This window comes from Vigna unguiculata, chromosome 3 (assembly GCF_037176805.1).
Source record: "Vigna unguiculata cultivar grain cowpea cultivar isolate G323 ecotype 2 chromosome 3, ASM3717680v1, whole genome shotgun sequence".
Classification (NCBI taxonomy): domain Eukaryota; kingdom Viridiplantae; phylum Streptophyta; class Magnoliopsida; order Fabales; family Fabaceae; genus Vigna; species Vigna unguiculata.
In genome coordinates, this window is record NC_140794.1 from 57,954,943 (window position 1) to 57,973,370 (window position 18,428).

At 32.8% G+C, this 18,428-nt stretch overlaps 2 protein-coding genes across 3 annotated transcripts; both read right to left on the reverse strand.

Annotated features, from left to right (window-relative positions):
• Positions 1-6,899: 6,899 nt before the first annotated feature.
• Positions 6,900-10,105, reverse strand: LOC114177798 (serine/threonine-protein kinase AtPK1/AtPK6-like). The gene is made up of 6 exons (XM_028063336.2): positions 9,450-10,105; positions 9,260-9,342; positions 9,043-9,163; positions 8,635-8,808; positions 8,008-8,115; positions 6,900-7,492 (listed from the first exon to the last, which is right to left on the reverse strand). Exons 1-6 carry the CDS (start codon positions 9,948-9,950, stop codon positions 7,199-7,201), a joined length of 1,281 nt encoding a protein of 426 aa, XP_027919137.1. The 5' UTR covers positions 9,951-10,105; the 3' UTR covers positions 6,900-7,198.
• A 1,960-nt stretch (positions 10,106-12,065) lies between these two features.
• On the reverse strand, positions 12,066-16,105 carry LOC114172954 (transportin MOS14-like). Of its 2 annotated transcripts, none has more exons than XM_028057127.2 (6): positions 15,907-16,105; positions 15,510-15,686; positions 13,446-13,538; positions 13,217-13,362; positions 12,839-13,016; positions 12,066-12,724 (listed from the first exon to the last, which is right to left on the reverse strand). In XM_028057127.2, exons 1-6 carry the CDS (start codon positions 15,919-15,921, stop codon positions 12,446-12,448), a joined length of 888 nt encoding a protein of 295 aa, XP_027912928.1. In that variant the 5' UTR covers positions 15,922-16,105; the 3' UTR covers positions 12,066-12,445. The 2 variants fall into 2 exon arrangements, with proteins under 2 accessions (XP_027912928.1, XP_027912929.1); XM_028057128.2 differs by lacking the exon at positions 15,907-16,105 and adding an exon at positions 14,456-14,624.
• Between the last annotated feature and the right edge of the window lie 2,323 nt (positions 16,106-18,428).

The window sequence follows — 18,428 nt, forward strand, 5'->3', positions numbered from 1 at the left end:
ACAAAATCCTTTAAAATTTTGATTATAGATTTAATAGTTTAGTTTTTTTTTTTCTATTATTGTTTCATTATTTTAACCTAAGATTAGGATGAGATATTTGCGTGAAGAGTGTGAAGCACTCGTATCCTAACCAGTCATTTTATGTCCATTCCCATTCCCACTCATAATTTAATTTCTAGTTTACTCCATTAAGTAGTGCCTCCTCCTCTCACCAAAATTTTGTTTATTAACAATAAAATAATTTACTATAAGTGCTATTTTGACGTGTTTGGCAGGGGAACCAAGGATTATGTTGATTTTAAGTACAAAAGTTAATCTAATTCGACTAATTTAACGCTGAAATTCACTGTAAATTTATAAATATTATTTAAAATGGTGTTGTAGAAGCTTTTCTATTTTCTAAAACACGTTTCTCTTTAATTACAAGCTTGAGAGTTAATAAAATCAAACCAACCAATTTTTTTTAATTTAAATTGAAATTACTTTTTTAATATTTATTTTGGTTTTTATATTTATTTTTTATTTAATTGAGTTCATCTGATTTTTCAAATATAAATATTTTCTAGAGAAAATACATTAAAATTACAACTACAAATGATAAAATATTGAAATAGAAGGATTTTCTTTTATCATTTTGATATGCTCATATTTTGTTGCGAGGGAGTGTAATATTTTGAATAATGATGACAACAAGTTGGGTTGGACACGTATAATGTTTACCGCAATCTAGTCTACTACGAAAAAATTTACATAATACCCGTTTAAAGCGATTAACCCGTGGGATATCCACAAATATTTAAAAAATATTTTTTAAATTAAATTTAACTAAAATTACAAAAAATATAAAATAATATATAAATTAAATTTAAATTTCATTTAATCAAATATAAATTAAATTTTATTTAACAAATTTTAATTTTAATTTTAATTTTTTCGGATAACAAATACATATCTAAGAGTACAAATAATATGATACTTGCACCCAACTTTTTTATAAACATGTTTTAAAATATTCGCTAACTATTATATGCGGATAATAAATATTCACGGTACCAATAATCCATTGTGAAATTTATTCATCAATACAAACAAACATAAATATTTTTATCATCTTTAATTTTAAATATGGTATGATTATTCAACTTACCTATTTAGTATGATTTATATTTTAAATTTTGTATTTGATAATTTAATTTATTAGACTAGTCGGATTCGACTTGCGGTTTAATTCAAACGAAATATTTAAGTTAAAAATTTATATTACTTGTTTTAAAAAAATCTATTTTGACTATTCATGTGTAATTTTGATAATTATTTTTGTGATAAACCAAAATTTTGTACAATTTACTCTAAAATTTTAATAAATAATATTATATTTGAAGTCAATTTTAAAAGTTAAAATATTTACATGAATTTATAAATATGGGTTAAATATGTTTTTATCCTTTAATTTTCAGTGAATTTTGGAATTAGTTTATTTAAAAATTTTAAACCAATTTAGTCATTTATATCTTGAAATATGTGGATTTAGTCATTTTAATCAAATTTTATTAAATTTATTTAACATTTCATTCGCGTTTTACAATAATATTTGATTTAACATTAAAACAAAAATGCGTCAAACAATATGAACAACTCAAATACAATCTTGAAATGCATATGAAACATCAAATAAATATAACAAAATTTGATTAAAATGACTAAATTCACGTATTCTGAAAGACGGAGAACTAAATTGATCCAAAATTTTAAAATGGACTAATTCCAAAATTTACTAAAAATTAAATGACAAAAACATATTTAACCTTATAAATATTAAAACTTTACTCAGACCAAATCAGATATCTGCAAATTTGTAATCTAGCATCCAAATCCAACTATTATTTATCTCATTTACCAATCCTATGTACCAAATTTTACTCGTTGAAGCTATCCAAATCAACAATGAGTCCAAATTCACATTAAATATATGGTAGTTTGTTCCATAAGTTTTATTTTGTGAACCCTGTTTAAGAGTGAGCCTTTGTTACTTTGAAGGGCATTGTAATAATTGTAATGGGTAGCTAGACAACAATACTTTCTGTGTTTGACCATCAAATTTAGTACATGATTGTATTATCTCGAAGGACAGTGTCCGATATTATCGGGTGAAATTATGTATAACAAACCAACAAAAATAAAAGAAATTATGGAATAAGGACGAATCTTTTTCCTTCTTCTGGGACCCACCAAAAGATTATGTTCTATTCCTGTTTCTCTTGGCCGGCGCAGTTTTCTGGTTCAAACAATTTCATTTCAAACACAATTATATTAATTTTTTAATGTTATTTATATGTTTTTAAAATATACTGATTTTTTTCTAAGTTTTTATTATTATAAAATATCAAAATGAACTTGACTTGAAGACTAGAGGCACACCGGAAAAATTAAAAGTAGAAAGTCTAAATTCTTACTTTTTGTTTAGTTCATATTTATTCTTTAAAAATATACTTCAATTAATTAAGGATTAACTTTGTTGACTTTTTCTTATTCCTAGTATTAGTTTTCAACTAAAAAATACAAAAGATTATTCAAATGTAATTAATAAAATTAAATGCTATTAATTGACCTTTTTTATCTACTTAAAAATTGGTCAGTCCTACAAAAAGTAGCTATGTGCAATTTGGTTGGGTTTATATGAAAAATGAGGCCCAAAATACGAAATGGCCCACTCTGCACATTTGCTCTTACTTAGAATTATGTTTCGGGGAGTACTAGGCTTTTATTAAGCATCTATATCAAAGCTCACTCTGAAAATAGATATTTACAAGAGAAACTTATTAAATGCTATAGATAGTGGTATTTTGTTTAGTAGAATTTATTAAATTCGGAGCTATTCTTACACATTTTAAGTATATTCAATTATGTTCCAAGCAATAATTTTATAAAATTATAGTTTTAATCCCGTGTAAAATGTTCTTCACTATTCTATTATATTGTATTCCTGATTATACCGTGGATAACAGTGAACACAGAGAATTTAAAATGATTTATAATTATGTTATTTAGATAAGAAACGTTAAAATAAAATAAATTTCTGAAATCTCATGAAAGAAAATTTGATTATTTAATTAGAGAATATCACAAGTTATCTAATAGATAAAAATTTGAAAATTTTCATATTCTTAAGTTTATATATTTTCTTAATTTAATTTTAGTTTCAGCATCATCAACTTTATTAACTAGAATTTTTTATAGGCAAATATCAACAAGAGTTTTCTTATTGATGTTATTAAAAGTTATTTTTTATTTATATTAATTTTTTTATTTTTTTATACTACCCGTTTGATATTAGTCTATTTACCAATTTCCAACTGCATTTTTAGATTAACGTTTGGACTGTTTATTGTGTTTAACATGTTCTATCAAATTAAATTTGAAAGATCAAAATATATTTGAAAACACTTTTAATCCCCTAAATTATACAAACATTTTTAATCGTAACTTAAATTAGTGGTCTAGTTTTTCATAAGTCAAGGGTTATTAACTATTTAATGAGGTGTTTATGATTAGTTGAAAAACGAGAATTGTCTTGCAGAGGTGAACGGAATTACACTTTTGAGCACATTATAGTGTCTGAGTGGCCCAGAAATGGGTGTGAAGAGTAGAAAAAATTGCTTACTTATTCCCACCAATTCTCTCCAAACAACAAAGGTGTAGATTAGATTTGCTTTGCTTATTTATTGAACAAAAAGAAGGCACGATTAACACGAATTATGAAAGAAGAAAATGAAGCCTGAAGTGATTAGATAGAAGAAGCAAACGACCAGAGCACATAGTTGAAGAGGAATTGACATGATCATCATAATCATCATATGCTGATGTAATGTTTTGTTCACACTGCTGGTCCAACATTCTTGAACATTTGGTTCACTTCGATTCCCAATTAGCTACAGCCATTCCCTTCAAAGGCATAAGTTCCTTCTGTACAAATGTTTGTCCCTACCATCAATACACAATTTTAATTCAAGACTTAACTTGTACATGCTATTTGCTGGTCTATACTGTCATGAAACTATTTGTATATTTTTCTCTTATAATATCGATAAATGTTAATTATTAGTATTTTATTAATGGAGAAGTTAAATCCACAATTTCTCCTGATCAATTTTATACATTTCAAGTGTTAATAGGGGAGTTGAACTCAAAAACTCTCTTATCCTCCTTTCTAACTTTTAACACCAATTCACTTGTTGGGAATAGTCTAAGTATGAGTCAAAGTTCTATATTGGATAGAATAAACAAAATTAAACACTATATAAGAATAAAGGTCCATAACACCATTATTTTAAGATTTTAATATAAAAGTGGTGTCAAATATCTTATATGTGTAAGACCAATTTCATATATAATCACAATTTACCAAAACATATGAAATATATACATAAACCCAACACCACCTTATAACTCCTTTTTGTAACTATAGTATTGATACCAAAATTAAAGTACACACAATGTGAGTAATAATATGGTTTATTTCAGACATCCTTAAAATTCAAATCTTTAATACTTGGTCAAGAAATGTAAGATGGTGCTACTTGTATCAACCAATGTTTCTCAAAAATATATTTGTATAGTTTTAACATGAGACAATTGTTTGTGTAGAATTTGAGGGCACATGGATGGCTTAATACGCAAGAGAAGTAAAATTATTTTTATAACATAATGAGAATGCCAAAAGAACAAGAAAAGATGCTGAAAGCTACTGGGTAAAAAGCATATTGGTTGGCTGGTGAAGTATAAGACACATAAAGTGGACATCTCTTTGCTGCTATTTGGGTTATGCTCACCCAGTTTTACTCATAAATACTGCATATGTTAACTTTTAAAGATTATTGAAATAAGTTAAATAGAATTTGTTTTAGCAAGTTCAAAATAAGAACTCAGTTAAGATAAAGAATTTATCAAGGTATTTTTATAAGCACAAATAAGGTCATTAAAAGATATTCCATCTCAGGCTTTCTGTTTCTCTCTCTCTATATATATACACACACATTTGGAGCTTAAAATTGGAATTAATAAAAAATTAGAAGCTAAAATGTTGGGGTACCTTCCATCATCAGGATGTTTAGCAATCATATTCTTGAGCCACTTGTTCACGATTTCGTGTACTTTATTTTTTATCCTCACATATATCTTGAACCACCACTATGACTGCAACACTCAAATACTTGGAATTATTAGTATCTTTTGCCCTGAAGAGAGATTTACTAAACACATTATTTGGATCCAAAATATCAACTTAAAACCAAATGAAATCATTAATAACATAATTCATGCAAACTCGTGTGTTCAGAACATCATCTATATAAACTAGTCTACATGTAATACTTGTCCATCCAGCAAAGAATATTAAATAAAGCATCAAGGAAAAAGTTGAATCGGGTTTCATCAGAAACAAAACAACTACTTCTGTTGTAGCTAGAAACCCCAACAACTAAGTTTATTACATCATGTTAATTTGAACCAAAAGGGATGAATATCTAAGTAGTATATGATACATGGAGCACACAAAAAGCTGTGAAGGCAATATTATACACCACGCCCAAGCTTGTTGCGTATCTTACTGATATAGTCAGAAGCCAATCCATCAACACACTGTTCTTTATTTGGGTTAACATCAGTGGGGACTCTTTCTTGATAAATCAAATGTTCTGTTGATCCGTTGCTCCCACATGACTTGATCACGTAAGTGGGGTTTGCACGGCTCTGTGGCTGTTGCGATCTTCTTGTTGTAGGAAATTGATCAGGAACCGGTGCTTCCTCATCAGAGTCCATATCAGACTCTGGACCACTCTTTTTACTCGTGCCACCAAGACTCTTCTGTGCAATAGAGAAAGAAGACAGCTTAATGATATTTACTACCACCTTCATCGACTTCTCACAAAGAGACTTCTCATTCTTGGATTTGATTCTATCCATGATTTTTTGGCTTAACCAGAACTTGGTGTTTCAAGAGATGGTGGTTATTGCAACATTTTTAAGCAAGGTCTATTTATAAGCATAGGGTGTAGATGGGGGTGGGTGAATTGGTCTTTTTGGGTTCTTTCTCCTAATCTCAGTTTCTTTAGTGGGTGGATCCCTTGCTCATTCAGTTATATGAAGGTTCTTCTGCAAAGAGTAGAGCCCACGTAATATAGATGGAATCTTGTTGCTTTTGTTGTCTTGTATGTCGAATGAAAACATGTAGTAAGGACACATAACATTAATAATTGGTTTGATCCATTTGTTGAAACCATTAAGATTCTAGGCTTTATAAAACTATAAACGGGGAAAAAAGTAGATTTTAGTGACTGGTGCGTATGGCCAGAGATTGGGGAGATGTGGCGAAGAATTTACACTGATCTTATATCATTCACGTAGTTCACATGTTACGGAGGCTTGATATTTAATTATGTTTGGGTTACGCAAAGTCTTAAAAGTCGTGAAGGTATAAGATTCTTTCATACTGCTAATCTCTTATTTGTGTTTTTCAGAATGTTACTGTTTCTTAATGGTTGTCTTTACATTTTAAATAACGATTATCATATCTTAGCTCTCACCTTACAAATGACGCTTGGAATCGTCTCATCCAGTGTATCTAACTCTACTACTCCAGCATGCAGTGATGGAAACGCCCAAAGATTTGACCTTGATAGATTAGACAAAAGTTTTTATTATTCCTAACCAAAATAAAAAACGTGCGCGTTTGAAGGGGAAGGAAATGGAACCAAAGACATTGGTGGCAACAAGTATCAAACTTTCTAGATCTTATAAGCAGAACAGTTGATAGCTACGTGTTCAATAGCTCGTTGTGACATATGCATAAGAATGAGCAATGATGAAATGCATCAACCTTAAAGTTGTGTTGCTGCAAAAGATAAGACAATACAATTTCATACATGCAAATTCTTCTGATGAATAAGTCAAATATGTTATACACCCTCACCCTCTTTAGGGACCTGGCTGTACAAATATGTTAATGTTAATGTTGACCTTAATTTAAAACAAGAACTAAACCAAGCTGCACAAACATAACGGGTCATATCAGAGCCCCTAAACATTCTGTACTCTCTGCAATGGGCCATTACAAATGGGTTACATGGTGAGAGAAGACTTTGGTTACATGTCTTATTGAGGTCTTATTTTGAAACATTGATCCATGTACAGATTTCCTTGTTCATTGTAGTGAACGAGAAGAAAGCCAAGGGTTGGGTGCCACATAAGTATAGCCCTGGAAATGGTCACCTGCTGTAGGTGTGGTTGCTGGTGAGTCATTAGGGGGCATTGCTGTCCAACATTTGTCAAAATTAGCTGTACAATCTTTCCCAGACACATCTGGTTTAAACTTTGGTTCCACTTCTCTTGCCTCCAATTTTTTCCAATTGATTGACCTAAACCATTTATGACTTTTGATCTGCTCATCTCCATTTGGCCCGTGTCCTAACCTTGTTGTTGGATCCTTTTGCAGCAACTGTAACAAGTAAACAGAATGAACGGATTTTGGAACTGGATCCCTCTATCTCTTTCCATACAAAGTTTAATCTTTTAATCTCAAAACACAATATTTTGAAACATCACGTCCCAGAGTAAGAACTTTTCTTGTATCCCTGCGTTCTCCTATTATCTCTCTAAGCTATCCTTTGAATATTCATGCTTAGTAGCAAAATAGCATGTACATAAATGTGGTCGTCAAAGTTTTTATTTCTCCAGAAATTGCCATTAGGTAAGGAAAATTTATAAAAAATACGTTAGGTAAGGATCACTTTTGGAAGTAGAACCTCCTGACATTTGATTTCACACACACAAAAATAGGAAATAGGCATGAGAAAAGGAAACCAGCGAAATATTAATGCAGTGGGTTCAGAAATCTACAACATAAACATTTTACGTTCAGGTAACAGGCATATTATACTTGTAGGTGCACTGTGAAAGAAGACGATAGAGAAACAAAATGGAAGAAAACCATATATACTGTCGTCTACTTACTCCTTTGAGTAATGAGTGAGCTTCACTGGTAAGGAATGGTGGAAGTTTAACTTTCTCTTTAATAATTTTCTCCTGAAGTTTCTTTCTGTTAGTGTGTGTGAACGGTGCCTGCCAAATCGAATCATAAACCATGACAAGTTAATGCTTCCCCTTGTGTTCTTACATGGAAAATAAATGAAATAGAAAAGGTTCCTATCATAAACAGCAAATAAACAATTTCATTCAGACATCAATTTTGAAAAAAAAAAAAAAATGTACACTAAGCCTAATCCAAGACATACACATCTTGATTAATAACGTTCTCTATTCAAGGCCAAATACTTCATGAATTGTAATTTCTAACCGTGCAAATTGCTATGGTCCACATATAATTCCAAGTATTCAACTTTAGGTACCTTCACCCACAACCTACTCATAGATACATACAAGAAAATACCCCCAACATGCTCTTTATTACTGATTAAAATTCACTGAAACCAACAAAGTCTTGATACCCACAAACTTTTGTGATCTAAATGAGATATGAGACCCACAAAAAATTGTAATTTCAAGTAAATTTTAGGTTTTAAGATAATGATAAGTGTTAGAAAATGTGTTGTTAGCATTTTTGGTGCAGATGGGCATTACCTTCCCTGTTAGCATTTCATACAACAGGATACCAACACTCCACCAATCCGCATCCTTGTTATGGCCTTTAGCCTGAAGAATTTCAGGAGCCATATATTCCACGGTCCCACAAAGAGAGTTGGATCTTCCCAATTCATCAATCTCTTTTGACATTCCAAAATCAGTGAGCATGACCTACACACGGGCAGAGCAAAAACAGCAAAGAAGAACTATACAACTCAGCCATCTAAGATATTGTACAGTGAACTTAGCAAACTTAATACATCAGAATAAGGAGCACAACCCCACAAGGTGAGACAGAAAACAGAAAACAGAAAACAATAGACTATCAAAAGTCAAAGTAGAAAAAGCAAAGTTGATGCAAGAAAACAAGGCATAGGAGGTGAGTAGCATTGGCATTATTATTACATGCCCATGAGAGTCCATTAGAATGTTTTCAGGCTTAAGATCCCGATGCACGATGCCTTTGCTGTGAAGATGTGAAACTGCAGACACTATCTCAGCAGTGTAAAGCCTTGCCTGATCCTCACTACTCACCACATACACCAAAACAAACGGATAATTAAAATTCAATGAACTTCCAAAAGTGTATTGCAACACATAAGATGAAGAAGAAGAAAAAAACCTGAAGATACCCTGGCGATACAGATGAAAGAAGAGATGCCCTCCGTTTACAAAATCCAACACCAAATATAACTTAGATTTGGTCTGCACATAACACATGCTGAGTAAATGATTGTGTGAATGAATTGAAGTGAAATAGGAAGTGAGAGAGTGAGAGAGAGAGAGAGAGAGAGAGAGAGAGAGAGAGAGACCTGAAAAGAGTAACGTAGCTGAACAATGAAAGGGTGAAGGACTTTAGTGAGAATATCCCTCTCCGCTTTCATGTAATCAACGTGGTTTTTCTTTATGATGATGTCCTTTCTCATGACCTTCATGGCGAAGACCCCATCGCCATCAGCATCAGCATCACCATCGAAGCCATTTCCTTTTTTTCTGACGAGAAAGACCTTGCCAAAGGCACCCTGCCCTACAACACGAAGAATATGAAAATCGGAAGGTCCAATCTTAACAGGGTCAGAAGAAAGAGGTTCCTTTTCTTCGTCTTCGTCTTCGTCGTCGTCGTCGTCGACCTCTTGGAGGAAGAAGAGAGGGGTTGAGGAGGGATCGATGCGGGGGGAGGGACCCACAAAGGAGTGGGACCTACTGTGAATGACGTGTGGGCTTGTGATGGATGGGGATGGGGAGGGAGAAGATGAAGAAGAAGGGATGATGAGTTTGGCGAGGTTGGTCTTCTTCTCATTTGTTGACACCATTTTTTGTTGGAGGGAGAGAAAGAGAAGAGATTACATTGCACTTTGCATTCACTGAATCCAATTGGTGAATGTGAATGAGATTGATTCGATTAGTCCAGCTAAAGTGGAACTAGGAACAGGGACTTCAGAGGATGGGTCCACGCGCTGTTCATGCTCCTCCCATCATGCTTCAATAATAAATGGTTTTCAAATAAATAAATCTAAACTAAGGATGTTCTTGTTGTCAATTTTTTTAGGTTTGATTAAGTTTGTATTTTCAAAACTACTATTTTATTTATTTATTAATTTAGTATGCTAAAAATTAAAAAAAAATAAAATTTTTGTATTTAATATAATATAGTATTATAGTTAATGTAAGGTAATAAGTTTATTTTTTGAATGATAATTTTTATATTATTATTTACATCGACGAAAAGACTGTAATCATTATGCAATCGATGATTTTATGTTATTTCTTATTACTTAAAATGTTTTTAATAAAAATTATTTTTTTACATTACTTAAGAATTAAATTGAAATATGTAAAAAACTTTGATTACAGAAAAATTTAATAAAGATTTAATAAAAAATATTTAAATTTACAAAAAAAGTTCAAAACTTATCTAAATCTTCTTTTATTGATTCATTCTATATATTAATTTTCTTACCATTATTCTTATCGATAAAATATAATATCTTATCTAATTGTTTTTTTGATGATAGATCTTATTTTAAGATTTAAAGTAAATTTTGATAGTTTCCTAATTGAATTTTTATTGGTAAAAATATAAAAATATTTTTCTTTAGATTCTGAGAAGTTGTTTCGCTTATTTTATTATCCTAAAGCACCATACAATAATTCAACTGCAAAATCAAGCTATTCATTCACTACTTCAATCAAAATTCAATGAATGGACTTCACTTGCAGGTTTGGATAAAAGAAAAGCAGCTAAAAAAATTGTTGAAGAATCTGTATTAATTAGGAATATAACTAAATTATAATATACAGCTAACTACAAATTTCTCCCCTTCTTTTTTCGATTTCCACTTTATGCAATTGAATCAAGACTTGAATTAAGTGATTGAAATTTTAGATTCAATCCATAGATTCAAGTCAACGCATGTTTGAATTCTGTTTCAACGACTTGCATCCAGTTCTTTCTTGTGCCGGGAGAAAGGTAGTTGACAATGAGTGAGGGTGCCGACTAGGAACATGAGGGAATAATTTTAATAAAAAAGAACTAAATCTAAAAAGATTAACAAATAAGAGAAAAAAAAACATTAATAAAATATTTTGAGACTGATATTAAAATTTTATTTGATGAATTTCCATTTGAGGTTCAGTTGGTTTTGATTTTATCTATAATAATCCATAACTGAATATCCATTTTCTGGACTTATTTATGCTCAACTGATATAAAAACTAAGGTCTTTGCCGCTTCTGTTCTGTTGACAACATTTGCACGAGTCAAACAATCTGCATTGTATCAGTCACTGTTGTCGTTCGAGATTGGAGACAAGTGTTCCTCGTCAATTCCGCAATAACAAACCTGCGTTTGGCTTCTCTTAATCCGAAGGAGAAGGTGACAAAAATTCTCCCAATTTAAACACATGATTACACCATTATACGCGATGACAAAATATGGTTGCTGATAAAACGCTCAAACAAGGAAAGTGTCGCTCAAATAGATGAGATTGGAGCCTTGCATCAAAACATGTTATATAGCCAAGTGCCCCCCACGCACTATGCCATCCTTGCTTTAACAATGTATTCAAGTTTTCCCTGTAAAACAAAATCCGGTTAAAATATATTTATTCAAAAGTTGAAAAATAGTATTTATATAAATAATTACTACAATTTTAAGAACCTTTGAACTATGAAATCAATATTAAATGTAATTTTCATTAATAAGAACTTGTATAAACAAATCCTATCAGGAGTTTATCCAATCTAAAATTTTGTCAGGTGAGCGCCACATGCATCCAGAAGAGCTGATTTACACTTTCTTGACATCGCTATCAAGTTGGTCAAAGTCATTCATTCTATGATCCAATGTGTGACATATCTGGATCCTGACATCCCTCTTCGTTCATTTTAACAGATGAGTGAGACGAACCTAACACAACCAGTGCACAGATTCCAAATTCCATATTCATTCCAAACTTAAAAAATTGAAACAACTTATCAATGTTCTCTATTTCCCCCCACTTTTTCTGTTTCCATTAAATTACAATTGTATACCATGTAACCTCCCTCCCCCCAAAAATGACAACCGGGACAAACATCACTCACCAATCCCACATCTCAAGACAAATAAAAGATACAACACCCATTTTAATTTCTTCCGGCCAACACAACAGATCATGCAGGGGCAAATTCTCCTGAAAAATTGGAGAATGATAATAGATAAAAAAAGAAAAGAATATAACAGATAGATAATACACAACCAACTAGCCTAGCTAACAGACAGGACCTAAACAAAATGGCCCTCCCTATCACAGGCATTACCAATCGTCTATGATACATTCACCATGTTCAACTCAAGCGGTCTCAAAGCTTCTTGAACTATTTCCTGAACTGATCTGTTACGTCGGCAAACATCTGAGAGCTCTTCAACAGGAACGGTAAGCCCATTAGTATCACCTCCGGATGCTGCATCAGAAAGAGCTTTTAGGAATCTTGATCGCTCCACGTCTGTAACAGCTGTCGACGGAATTAATAAAACACTCTTTTTAGCCCATTCCAGCGCTTGCATCCCATATGATCGAGTTAAGGCCAGTAGCGTATAAGATACCTGGGGAAGGAGCAGGTGTACAAAAGTTAAAAAAAATATCGAAACTAAATCCCGTCAAAAGTTAACATATGCAAATATAGACGGTCGACGTTGCATGAGAAAAAGAGAAATTACCACGTCCACTCGAGATTTTGGAAGTGCTCCCGTTAATGAAGCAACCAAAATTCTGGTGATGCTGGCACCTCGAGGAATAATTACACCGTCTCTTATTGGAATAAATTGCTCCCCCACAGAGGAATTTGCAAGATCAAAAATATCAGCCAAGAAATGCAATATGGAATTAGAAGCCTCCCTACAGAGGGAAACAGCAAAAGAGGGTAAACAATCACAGTAAATAAAAGGGAGCCATTGAGCAGAGTGAAAATTAGCTACAACAGGATTTTTTTGCCTCTCAACATTAAATTATATACAAAAGGATCATGAATACACACAACACACTTTCCCAAGAATGGATGATGCTTTCAAGTTTTTTTAGTGAGAGAGAGACTGTACCTATGCTGTACTGTGATGCCAATCATAGAGCAATCAACTAAAGAAGGAAAAACAGATGAGGGAATAAACAGTTGAGGACAGTAGCGAATACACCTTGATGCCAACAAGAAACAATCATCGGCTATATCAGGACGGGCTGTGAATTCCTGCAGCAAAAAATACAAATCAGACATTATAAAACTATCAAGAGATTTGAAATAAAGTTATACAGAAAAGTCGCTTAAATCACCTGAATATTTGTGAGAAGACGTGTTGTATGTTGAAAAAGCGCCTCAATCAAACTTTTCAGGTAGTCAGCACAAGATGGATCAGAACCAAATATCTGAAATGCAAGACACCAACCACCAAAGTTATGGCAAACTAGTTCATTGACCACACCATGAAGAGGAAGGATTTTGTACAACCTATAGTTGATGATGGGATAATTAGGTTATATCTACCAATCTTTTCATAGAATAAGTCATTTTATCAGGAAAAATCCAGGGGAGTAAATTAGTTGAGGAAGCAAGGACCACAAATAAGAAAGAATATAAACGTAGAAGGGCACATCGAAATAGGTAAAGTTCGTTTTTCTTCATAATATATAAGTAGAAAAAGAAACTGGGGGAATAAGTTAAAAGCACTTCTGATCACCCATATGTTCACACGTATCATAGTACAGCTGTTTGGACTGTTATGTTGTCTACGTACCATGTTCTTCCTTCACACTCAGTCTATATTTTTTCTTAATAGGTCTGGTTTTGCCCCAGCTTCTTTGCTCTGTCTTTACACTACTATTTCAATTTGTTTTTATTTGAGTATCAATGTCCATAGAATAAAGTATTGATCATCTATTAGAAAACATCAGTGTTGCGACCATACCAACATTCACTATCCTGCCATGGTATTTTCCAGCTTCGCCACACCACACCCTGGTCAGGGACTGATAACCATGCACTCATTCACCCAGGATAAAAAAGATCTTTCTGTAAAGTCGAGATGTATTTCTAATACCAACATCACCTATCCTTCTTTGGTATTTTCCAGCTTGGCCACACCACACCCAGGTCAGCAACAGATAATCACCCATGAATCTTCGTTTAAAGTCAAAATATATTTCTAATAGCATTTTTTGTATGCAGACTCGTTCATATATAACGCAACAAAATACTAACACGCACGACAATTGAGCTAAACCATATTACTTTTGGCAATACTTGGTTATTAGGTGCGGCCAGTGGCATAGAAACATATGAATACCTTTATAACTTCACTGGAGAGATAAAGAAAGCATGGTTGGTGGTGCTGCCTGTATAGACTCTGAATCTCTTCCAGCATGGCACCAATTGTGAGCCCCATGAATCTCTTAGGTTAGCATTTAGCATGAGTTATATTATGATGGTAGTAATCTCTCACTGTTGAAAAATCACTGCATTTGCTATGAGTTAAATTTACTTTCAAAATTTGAAACAATAATACAATGTATATTTCTTTATATGATTCCCCAGTAATAGAACAAGTTTAGCATTCAAAAGTATCCAGTAATAGTCTTGTCCCTACATTCACAATCAAGTCCGCTTCATCCTCTAACATGATGTAGTAAATTGATGGAGAGTTAGGCAATTACAGAAGTACCAGTGGATCCCTCTGACACCAAGTCACGATTATATCACATACTTTATAAAATGTTTATTGATTGCATTCCTTTAATGACCAGGAAAAGATGCCACATAACAAAAAAAATAGTGAACCCCTTTTATTTTTAGCAAGAATTTTCCAACAAACAACCCTGTGTTTCAAAGATGAAAATAGAGCAAGATTCAATGATCTGAATCTTAAAAAACAACAACAATGTGATGTGAAAATTCTGAAGAACTCTTACCCCAGATTTAAAATGCCTAACACTGACCATATCAATGATATCACATGATGAACTGAAACAATACAGTCATTCAAGCATAACCATTTCAAAGCAACCCACATTTAAGCACTTGAAGATTTTTCAAGAACCTCACGAAGAAGTAACGCGTTTCCATTATCAAGAATTTCCTTTCTTCTCCCACCCACATGCTAAGAAATTTTAAATTAAACTCATCAAACCGACGCAAGCAAACACAGTGAAACGAGAATCTCGAAACATTACTAATCGAGAACAAAGCAATACACACAAAACCAGAATCACGAAGCATGAGTAGGGTAACAAACTCCAAATCAAACACACCAATTTCAATAAAAGCAAAAGCGAAGCGTAAAAGGGCAAAGAAAGAATCTTTTTATAAAAGGAGACCCCTTTGCAAGAGCGTGATTGTCAGACCTTAGAATCGAACATTTGTTTGAGCCTAAGCAGCATTTGAAGTGCTTCTTCCTTGGTAGAAACAAGTTCCTGCTGAAAGCGCGAGGCTTTCCGCTCCGACACCATGATACGCGCCGCGGCCTCCTTCGCCGTGTTGAGGATGATATCGGCGTAAGCCTTCTTCAACGCCGTCAATTTCTGATCAAAAACACAAAACACCCAATGAAAACCCAAAACACCAAACGCACCATAAATCACAAACGACCGTCCCCATTCCCATGAACCCAGAGAACAATAAAACCGAACCGATTTTCCTCGTATGAAACAAAATAAAAAACAGAAGAAGACAAAACCGCGGTAGGCGGCGGGAGAAGCAGTTGAAAAGAGTGGAGCGGAGCAACGGAAGGGAAAGGTCTACCTCGGAATCCTCCATTGTTGTCTAATGCATCCAGGAGTGGGTGTTAGGTGATTCGGTTGAGTTGAGACCAAACCGAAGAACAACAACAACCGAAAGAAGTGAATGATGATGGGATGGGAGTTTGTTTCTGTTTTTCTTTCTTCCCCTCTTCACAGTAGGAGCTGTGTGTCTGTTAGGAAGTGAGAGAGGAAATGACAAGATTGTCCTCCGCGTAATAACATTACACTTACCACGTCGCAATCAGAAACCGTAACACGGGAGCGGGACCCGTTAATCTCTTCCCCTCTCCCGTTATATATTTCCACAGTGGGCCCCTACTCTGCTCCACCACCTCCATCTCAGAATGCTGACGTGGACCGCTTCATCAAACTGCAACTACTAGACTCTTTAAACGCCCACGTTTTTAGTTTTCTGGTCTTTTAGGTTTCCTTTCAACGCAAAATCTACCTTTTATCTTATTGGATTCTTATAATAAATCTTTTTAAAAAAATCGTTTAACTTAAATTGGGAACATTATTATCAGGTGAAAACACGTATTTTGTCATTTTCCATTTTTTTCAATCATTCAAAAAGACTAACAAATTTAAAAATAATAATTATAAATAGAAGATATTATTTTCATATTTACGTAAAACTAATGCGAAAAAGAATTAAGACTACATTTAATCATTGTCATTAAAAATGTGTTTTTGCATCACAAAACTTGCCATAATAAATTGTTGTTATATGAGATTATATTATCAAAATACATGCAACAATTATAGAATTGATTAACAAATGGAACACATCAATATAAATAATTAACTATCATATGATCCACATATCACATATTTAAGAGATTTTTAACATTCACCCATTTGGTCCATTTATTCCATTATCAATCGATACAAGAAACTAAATACAAGGATCATGGCGACAGGTCCTCCAAAAGTGAGTATTATCCACGTATCACGATATATAAGTCTCTCATCAATAACTCCTGACTATAATGAATAAACCATATGTTTATCCTAGGTCAAACGAAATTTCTCAAAATAAATAAATATGTGCACAACAAAATGAGAAAAACTGAATAAGTGTTTTATCAAAGTAAAAATAATGATTGCCGCAACATGGAATCAATTCTCATTTGCGCTAAATGATCTTTAAAATTCTTTGATGGCATGTCTTTATTCAAAGGATCATCGACAAACATCAACTCAGTGCTAACGTGCTCAATGACCACTGAACACGTTTTCTTATGGTTAGATTATATTTAGTGTCAATGTGCTTAATTTGACTTCCACTTCTATTATTCTTAGCCATAAATAATGCAACAGAGTTATCACAATATAACTTAAATGGCCTAACAATTGAATTCACAACTTTAAACCCAAATATAAAAATCTTCAACTATATAACATTGAGGTAGCCTTAAAATAAGAAATAAACTCAACCTTCATACTAAAAGTAGCATTCAAGGTCTACTTTTTGTTGCTTCAAAATATAGCTCTGCTAGTTAGCATAAAAACATAACCAAATGGTGATTTTTTTGGTATTAATGCAACCAACAAAATCTAAATAAAAGTAGCATATCACCTCCAAACTATCAGTTTGTCTATATATGAGCATGAAATCCTTTAACCCTTAAAGATATTTGATTACCTTCTTTGTAGCTTTCTAGTAGTCAATACCTGGATTATTCTGATATCTTTCCAAAATTTCAACTGTGAAATGTCAGATATAGGGCAAACTTGAGCATACATTAGATTTCCAATTGTTGAGGCATATGAAACATTCTTCATATGTTCCCATTCAATATCATTTTTGGCTCCAATATTGTAATCTAATTATTGTAAATACACTTCATAATCACTATAAATTGTTGATTGACCCTTTGATCTTTGTAGGTCTTCTTAATGTTACTTTACTACCTTGATGATAAACTTGTTGTTCAATTGGTTCCTCAACAACTTGATCTACCCCCAACAATTTGTGGAACTCGAATAACTAGTTGTATAATACGCTTTTGAACCAAATGGGCACGAATGACTACTAGTCTGTCATTTGATTTAAAGAGTTGTACTTCATTATGATTATTTTGAATTAAATCACTCCCACTAATCAAGTCATTTACAATAAACTTTACATTCTTTAATTCCACAATTCTAGTGTTATGAGATGGACAATAAAATACTACAACCTTTGTACTTTTTCAACATATCCAATGAAATACCAACTAATAGTCTTAGGTTCTAGTTTCTTCTATTGTGGGTTATAAAATGTCACATTAGATGGCCATTTCCAAAGGCACATGTGTCGTAAATTGAGTTTCCAACCTTTGAATAACTCAAAAGGTGTTCTTAAAACAACCTTGGTTAGAACTTGATTCATTATATACATAGTCGTCTTAAGTGCTTCAATCCACAAGAATTTAGGAAGTTTTACATGACTCCTCATGCTTCTCACTGTATCTATTAAAGTTTGATTTCTTCCTTTTGTCATACCATTCTGATCCGAAGAACCAAACATAATGTATTAGG

Coding starts and splice junctions, on each gene's coding strand:
- LOC114177798 (XM_028063336.2), bottom strand. CDS start 9,950: ATGGTGTCAACAAATGAGAAGAAGACCAACCTCGCCAAACTCATCATC. Junction 8,809..9,042: donor TAATGGACTCTCATGGGCAT/GTAATAATAATG, acceptor GCCCGTGTGTAG/GTCATGCTCACTGATTTTGG. Junction 7,493..8,007: donor CTCACTCATTACTCAAAGGA/GTAAGTAGACGA, acceptor TACTTGTTACAG/TTGCTGCAAAAGGATCCAAC.
- LOC114172954 (XM_028057127.2), bottom strand. Junction 13,539..15,509: donor AACAAATGTTCGATTCTAAG/GTCTGACAATCA, acceptor CTTGCATTTCAG/ATATTTGGTTCTGATCCATC. Junction 13,363..13,445: donor GTCTTCTCACAAATATTCAG/GTGATTTAAGCG, acceptor TTTTTGCTGCAG/GAATTCACAGCCCGTCCTGA.